The sequence below is a fragment of the Mus pahari genome, chromosome 20 (genome assembly GCF_900095145.1).
Source record: "Mus pahari chromosome 20, PAHARI_EIJ_v1.1, whole genome shotgun sequence".
Classification (NCBI taxonomy): domain Eukaryota; kingdom Metazoa; phylum Chordata; class Mammalia; order Rodentia; family Muridae; genus Mus; species Mus pahari.
Genome location: NC_034609.1, coordinates 28,892,843 through 28,900,491, shown reverse-complemented (window position 1 = coordinate 28,900,491; position 7,649 = coordinate 28,892,843). Strand labels below are relative to the sequence as shown.

The 7,649-nt window shown below is 54.6% G+C and overlaps 1 protein-coding gene across 1 annotated transcript; it reads left to right on the top strand.

The window, feature by feature from the left end:
* Nucleotides 1–327: 327 nt before the first annotated feature.
* On the top strand, nt 328–4,158 carry Tppp3 (tubulin polymerization promoting protein family member 3). Its single transcript, XM_021220507.2, has 4 exons — nt 328–542; nt 3,010–3,203; nt 3,327–3,480; nt 3,619–4,158. The coding sequence occupies exons 2-4, from the start codon at nt 3,016–3,018 to the stop codon at nt 3,805–3,807; spliced, it is 531 nt and encodes a 176-aa protein (XP_021076166.1). The 5' UTR covers nt 328–542; nt 3,010–3,015; the 3' UTR covers nt 3,808–4,158.
* Nucleotides 4,159–7,649: the final 3,491 nt, after the last annotated feature.

The window sequence follows — 7,649 nt, the reverse complement described above, 5'->3', positions numbered from 1 at the left end:
GCTGTGGTCTTGGAGCTAGCTGTCGATCCTTGTCAATGAGGGGCGGGATCCCCTTCTTCTGAACTGAAAGTTCAGCTCCTAGACAGTCTCAGGTTGATTCTTTCAGCAGTCCCTTGAGAGTTGGGGACCTCACTGGAACTTTGGGGGGCTGTTTTCCCATTGGCCATGGGAGTTCTTATCCTAGGACATCCAGGACTGCAGAGGGCAGCTCTGGCCGCTTGAGGATCGCGGTTGAAGGGGAGGAGCAGGATAAGGCTGTCGCTGCAATTCTGCCGGCCCAGCGCCCACAGAGCACATAGGGCGGGGTCTGGTGGGAGGAGCTAGCATGACCTTGGTCACTCTCCCGCCGAGACAGCCTAGGGGGTGGGACTCGCTGTCTCTATGGTGACCGAGAAACAGGGGATAATACTACGGAGCCTCCCGGGCTGCAGTCCCGCCCGGGAGCCGGCAGGGAGCGGAGCTGTGGAGCCTCCTGGTCTCCAGCATCAGTTCCTGGGTCCTGTCCGAAGGCACGCTCAGGAGCAGCCAAGCCGTAGAAGCCGGTAGGAGACTGAACATCGACCACCCTAATTCGTATCCCCCAAAAGGAGGGGTGGGTGGGAGCAGCCTGAACCAACCTCAGATGGTACTGAGCTGAGGCTACCACCAGCTGAGCACCCCGGCCCTGGCCCCAAGGGTTCCACACACACTCCTGCCCCCACCTTCTTGCCAGGCTGATTGATGACTGCAGCTGTCCCAGCAGGAGCTGACGAGCAGATTCAGTTCAGAGGTGTGAACACTGTGTCCAGGGTCTGAGGACCCCAGAGCAGCTGCCATGATTCTGCTCCACCTCAACGGCCCCCCCCCCCAATTCATCTTCCCATAGACAGGAGTGAACAGTAGGCTCAGGATCCTTCCATTTCTTTAAGAAAAGCATCATGCAGCACCCAAACTCCCCTGGACACATTTACCCTTGGTGATCAAGTACAGGGCTTTGGGTCCCCGGGCCGGTTTACATCATTTGGAGAGGCAAAGGGCATGGCGGACCCCATTTACAGTCCCACAGAGGTCCCTGCAGAGTGCAATCTCTGGGTTTCTCAGTCATAAAATTGCAACTTATGGATGAGCAGGCCTTTCAGTGTGGACCAACTAGTAATGGAAGAAGAGGAAGTTGTTCAGGGGGCCAGGTTGTGGTCATTGAACACTTTTTTTTTTTCTTCTAAGAGGCAAGGTAAAGATGGTGGCTGAGAACAAGGGTGTGGTCAGGAGGCTGCAGTGGGTGTGGTGATGGTGGTATGTCTTAACATGATGCATGGCAATGCCAGTGCTGGTTAGACTCTGAGGGGCTTTAGGTCAGGTCTGTGTCAACAGCTCTAGCATATGAGTAAAGAGGGAGTGCTGAGGGTGTGGTCAGGGAACTGTGTGAGTGTGTGGTGGTGGGTGTTCGATGCTTTGCATGGAAGTATGGAAGTGTTACTGCATAGACTGGGAGATTTCAAGGCAGGGCTGTGTCAGAAGCTGTAGCTATATAGATGAACGGGAATGCTCCAAGGATATGGTCAGGAGGCCTTTGTAAGGGTGCAGAGTCCAGCTAGTGACTGGTTGGGGTCTTCAGGATGTGAGTTAAAGGATGCAAAATGGATGCAAGTGTGCACAGTTTGATTTGGGGAGGGCCTTTCAGGGTGGGGCTGAGGGTGTGGTCAGAGATCTGCAATGGAGCTCTGAGGAGGGTGTGGTCAGGGGTCTGTAGTAGGACATGCACTTGACTGCAGGGCTGGGGAGGGGTTTCAGTGCAGGGGTCTTAATGTCTGTGTGTGAGTGGAAAAGGAGAAAGGGTCAAATTCAAGGCTTTGGGTGTGGGTGGAGGAGGCCTCGGTGCAAGGCTGTGGGTATGGTCAGTGGGTACGAGGCAGAGGGTGTGGAGGACCAGGGCTCAGTGCATCTGAGCTATGGGAACGTGGACTGGTGTGGTCACGATCAGTGATAAGAAGACCTTAGTGGAGGGCTGAAGTGTGGACAACGGGATTGTGTTTCAGTGAAGGATTAAGGCACCAAGATCATGGATGGCCCCATGGAAGAATTTAGGGGCTACTGTCCAAGTCTCTCCCCAGGTTTCTTCGTTTCCCACTCTTATGCTCCACAGACTGGAAGCTATAGCTTCAATCAGTGGCAAGGGGCCAGGAAGCCACGGTTGTGCCCTAGGCTTAGGGAGTGCTGGTATGCCCCACCCGTGGGCCCCTGATCCCCGGCCCAGCCCAGCCTAGCCCAGCCCAGCAGCACTGGGAGCTTCTCCCTGAAGCCGCCCTGACACCATCCTACCCTTAGCAACTGTCTCCAAGCAGCACCACCCTCCCTTAGCAACTGTCTCCAGGCTTCACAAACTGTGGCCAGGCCAGACCCAAGTTCCTGCTCCCCTCCTGTTTTTGTTTAACAGCAAATAGTAACAAGGCCAGGGCTGGGCCAGCTGCGCCCCTGCCTAGGGCAGGCACCGCTGCCCTTGCCTTGCTCTTGCTTCATTGTCAGGCCGGGGCTGGGCCTCCCTAGGTCTCCATGACCTTTACAGAGACACTGTCCTTGCTACACACCTGCCCACACACCACCCTTGTCTGGCGCTGACCCAGATTGACAGGAGTTTTCAGGGAGGCTTTTCTGCCACCACCCCCACTTCCACCCAACCAGGCTCTGTGCCAGGGATAGACAAAGCCATGGCCCTAGCTGCTATCATCACAGCCTTTCAGGACAGTGCCCTTCTGTTCCCAGGGCCGTGTGGGCATCATGACTTCATCTTCTGAGCCCTGTTGACATCCAGGGCTGGCACCGAGCGACAGCACCTTTCTGCCCGTAGCTCTTCCTCAGCTCCAGGCATAGACAGACACAAGGTGCTAACCCCTAGGCAACCTAGTCCAGACTGAGGGGCTCATGTGCTGCCAACTCACACTTCACAGGTCTTGAGAAGGCAGTAGGGGCATTATGGGTCTAGAGGAGGTGGGAATAACTTGGCTGGGAGGTGACTGAGGCGGATCCCTGCAGGGTGGCATGGCAGCGAGCACAGACATAGCTGGGCTGGAGGAGAGCTTCCGGAAGTTTGCCATCCATGGCGACCCCAAGGCCAGCGGGCAAGAGATGAATGGCAAGAACTGGGCCAAGCTGTGCAAGGACTGTAAGGTGGCAGACGGAAAGGCCGTAACGGGCACCGACGTCGACATCGTCTTCTCCAAAGTCAAGTGAGCACCAGGCAACCCCTGTTTCTCATGTTTCCAGAAAGTGGGGAAGGGGCAGGTAGGGGGCTGGAATCAGGGAGGATGTCAAAAAGGGGGGATCCTTACGGTGCACACGGTGCCTGGCAGGGCGAAATCTGCTAGAGTAATCAACTATGAGGAGTTCAAGAAGGCCCTGGAAGAGCTGGCAACCAAGCGGTTCAAGGGGAAGTCCAAGGAGGAGGCCTTTGATGCCATCTGCCAGCTGATAGCGGGCAAGGAACCGGCCAACATTGGTGTCACCGTAAGTGCCCTGCCAGCCCTGCCACTGAGATGGATGGGGGTGGAGTAGGGGAGTGGGGTGGATCTCAGCGGGAGTCGGGGTGGGTGGGCTGGGCTGGGCTCCCTCTCACAGGACTCTGTGGGAACTCTGTCCAAACAGAAAGCCAAAACGGGTGGTGCTGTGGACCGGCTGACGGACACCAGTAAGTATACGGGCTCCCACAAGGAACGCTTTGATGAGAGCGGCAAGGGAAAGGGCATCGCTGGACGGCAGGACATCCTGGACGACAGTGGCTATGTGAGTGCCTACAAGAACGCAGGCACCTATGATGCCAAGGTGAAGAAGTGACACCTGCCAAAGCCCCCGGGGAGGCTGTCCCACTGGAGGCCCAGGCCTGGGATCCAGGGTCACATGGAGCAAGAAAGCCTGGCTCCCTCCCTGCTGGATCTGCCACTAAGAGCTCCCTGCCCAGTCCCAGGACCATCCCATCAGGCCTCTGACCCAGACTGCTGTGTCCCCTCTTCCTGTCTCCCTGTCTGTCTGTCTGTCTGTCTGGGAGTCAGTGTCTATATCCTCACCGCCCCAGCCTGGTCCCAGACATGGCTGACTCTTGCCTGCTTGCCTCATATTTAAGCTGCTGCTCTGGCCAAGTGCCTAATTCTTACCCAGACCTCAATAAAGATACCTTTTGTACCAGGATGGACTGACTGAGTCTACGGTGATGGGGTCACTCACACTGCAGCGTCCCTGTCATCCCCTCCTGTATACACACCCTGCTGGGCTCTTCCTTCCCATTGGTAGCCATGCCAAGGATAGATGCTATCTCCTTCCATTAGCGAGTCCTTCCCATTAGTGCAGAGCAGAGCCAGCCAGCCCAAGACAGCTTTAGGGAGATGCAGAGCTTTTGACTGGACCCTGACCCTAGGGCGATGACATCACAGCCTGTTATCCAATCAATAAGGCCTCAATCTGCTCTCAACATTTGCACAGGATGGAACATCAGAACTGGCCTGGACCAAGTCTTGGCAGAGGCTCAGGGCCAGGCTTCAGCACTATGGCTGCCAACAGGGGGGCTACTCGGGTAAGGCATTTTGGGCTGTAGCCCAGAATCTCAGAGTATTCTGGGATAGAAAGAACTAGAGAATAAACAATTGATGCCCTTACTCTGTGGCCGAGGAAGCTGAGATGTGGGGAAGAAAGCCCTGAACTATAGACCTCTTATCTTCATGCCCGCCCTGTTCTGGAACAGCAAGCCCCAACACTGTTTCTCAAAAACAAAAACAAAACACCCACAGCACCTAATGGCCAATGATGGGCCTGGTGTCCCACAGTGAGGGCCTTCTGGCTGACTCCCTCCCATCTGTTCACCATTCTGATGGAGAAGGTGTGGCCATTCTGGTCCCTACCAGACCATCAGTCCTCGGAGTCCCTGGTGTCTGTTCCCAATCACGCCCTTCACGTCCTTGCTGTGGTAGCAAGGAGGCTGGTGGACCTAGGGCCTGTCCGTCAGAGGTCAGCTTCCGGGTTTCAGAGGCTCAGGTTCATAGTAACTTCTTTTCTGTGTGCCCCATCCCCACAGGCTGCCTGGGACGTTCTGCTCACACTGGGCTTAAGCCCAACCATGTGAGGAGGAGACACTTGGACAAGTGGTGTTGAGACGGACAGGGATGAAGAAAAGTCAGGTGGCAGGCAGAGGGCCCAGGCTAGCACCTGTCTCCCAGATGCCAGAGGCTGGCTCTTCACTGGGATGTCCCTCTCAAGCTACCTGGGAAGAGTTCCAGCTTTCCCCTCCCCAGTGAAGGGGCAGTCTCTCCACTGAGCCTGGGAAATCCGCTTGAATCCCAAGCTTCATGTCACTGAGCATTATGGAAATCCTAAGTCCTTCCAGCTCCTATTTACTGAAAGATAGTCACAGCGAGTGGGCTTACCTGTGTCCATGTGTGGGCCTCACTCTCAGCTAAACTTGCAGGGGTGGGGGGAGGGAGACAGCTAATGAGGAGGGGAGCAGCAGCCTGTTATCCCTGTGACTGGTGGGATGGCTTGGAGAAACGGGGAGGAGGGTATTGCCTGACCCTAAACTCCACGTAGTAGGAGAAAGATCCCTCATTTTCTTTGAGAAGGCACATAGAGCCAGAAGCAGCTCAGTGTCCACTTAGGGCCAGGGAGAGTCCTGAGGTTTAAAATCCATGAGTGCCTTCTCCAGTAAGGCTCTGCTGACAAGGACACCCCATTAACTACCTCTCGGCAGAGACCTCCCTGAGGACTGGTTGCACACCAGCCGTGCACCAGACAGTCCACTGCAGGGCAGGCTTAGAGCCCCAGCCTCTCCATTAGATTTCCTCTGCTCCAGAGGTTTTTTCCTCTGCCCTCTAAGTTGGGTCCAGCTAGCCCTGCGTGGTGACAATGATGGTCTTCCCCCTGACATTATACTAGCTACCTCCTGTCCCTGGGACTACATGACACATCAGGAAAAATCAGAATCTGAGAGAACTTACTTCCCCCAGGAGTGCCCAGCAGCCCAAGAATGGCCGGCCTGAGTCAGCCATTTCCTGTGACAAAGGGAGATGGCCATGGAGGTGGCTTTAGCGGGCCAGGCTCTTCACTTCTCTTTAGAGGAACTCTGTGCAGATGCTGGGCTGCCACTGTAAGATGCTCAGATGAGAGGCAGGAAGAGGCAGATGGTACAGAGAAACACTGTGTTTGCCCATGGTGGTTTGCACAGCAGGGTGGTATGTGCCCTGAGTTGTTTCTAAAGTGACAACTGTCATCCCCTTTCTAGGCAAGGCTTAGGCTCTATGGGGACTTCTTAATGTGACAAGGAGACAGAGAAGCTGGCTTTTGTGGAACATGCAGACAAAAGCTTATGGCTCCTCTTGAAAAGCCAGATAAACCCAGGTATCTGTGGATTTATTTATAATTCAGAAACATGGGACTTCGCAACCCACAGTGTGGCACAGGACTCCTTCCCTGCATGGCATGTGAGTTAGTTAGTTCCTTGCCTCACTTCCTGACATGGTGGCATAGGTAAAGTGGCATCAAAGTGACAGCAATTTTGTTTTCTGGCAACACTGGCAGCTCTGGAGAGAGCTGATATAGAAGCAGACCCACTGAGGTTTAGGATACCTGATCTATCAGGACTAAAGAATGTACACTCCTCATGTGGGAAATGACACTGAACCCAGGCATGCTCACAAGCCGCACCTCGGGTGGGCCTGTGCCTGCTGTTCAGCCTCTCTGTGCTCAGCCTGTTCTGTTCCAGTTGGCCAGTCTCCTTGTAGAGGAAGCCTTTTAAATGCAGGGCTCTACCCTTCTGCCCCTTAGTGGAAAGCCTGCAAGGAGCCATGCAGCCGAGCTCCTCTGCCCTTCCCAGCCCCCGGCCCTGGAGAGGTGCCACTCCCTTGGTGACACAGCAAAGCTGCAGCTCTCCTCCTGTTCTTGCTCCTGGTCCTATGCTTTTCCTGGTAATCTGCTTATTCTCAGGTCTCATTTGACTGTCTTCTGGGGACATTTCCTGACCTTGCATTCTCTAGGCAAAGACTGATATCCTATCACATTCCCCTGTGGTACCACATCCCACTGTTTCATATCCCTGACCCATGATCCTTCAGGGATCACTGGACTCTGCATCCTAGTTTAGGAGGCACTGCATCTTTCCCTTAGCATCCTAATCCATGAGACTCATTAGAGCCTCCACGTGGACCCCACCATCCACCCACATGCTCTACTCCAAGCTCCCATTCGACCAACCTCTGAGGACCTGAGTCTTAGCAGGCCAAGGGGCTCCCCCAGAGTGTATACACTTGCACGATGGCAGGAGGAGACTCCAAACACTTCAGAACCTCTGGAAATTCTTCTAACACAAAAGACAGTGACAGATGCTCTTCTGTAACTTTCCACCACAGTCTCAAATGACACTGAAATGTGTCCACTATTTTTTTCCTTTCTGACATTTTCAATCAAATGTTTCTGTGTGAAATGGTGCCTAGGACCAAGTGCCAACAATTTGTGTGGGCAGAGGGGAAGAATGGCCAAATGGGGGGAAATAAATGGAAAAATAAGAGAGGGACAATAGAAAGTAATCATAATACGTTTTTCTTAATCTTTGGGGGGTAAACACCAGTACCCACCACAGGGACAGCGGCCCCGAGCATCCTCCGTGGGTGAGGGAACTGGTGGGGCGGGCTGCGGCG

What these genes read in the sequence shown, in the direction of transcription:
- Tppp3 (XM_021220507.2), top strand. Translation starts at nt 3,016, where the DNA reads ATGGCAGCGAGCACAGACATAGCTGGGCTGGAGGAGAGCTTCCGGAAG. An exon ending in ATCGTCTTCTCCAAAGTCAA is followed by an intron (nt 3,204 to 3,326) that starts GTGAGCACCAGG and finishes GGTGCCTGGCAG; the next exon opens with GGCGAAATCTGCTAGAGTAA. An exon ending in CGGCCAACATTGGTGTCACC is followed by an intron (nt 3,481 to 3,618) that starts GTAAGTGCCCTG and finishes CTGTCCAAACAG; the next exon opens with AAAGCCAAAACGGGTGGTGC.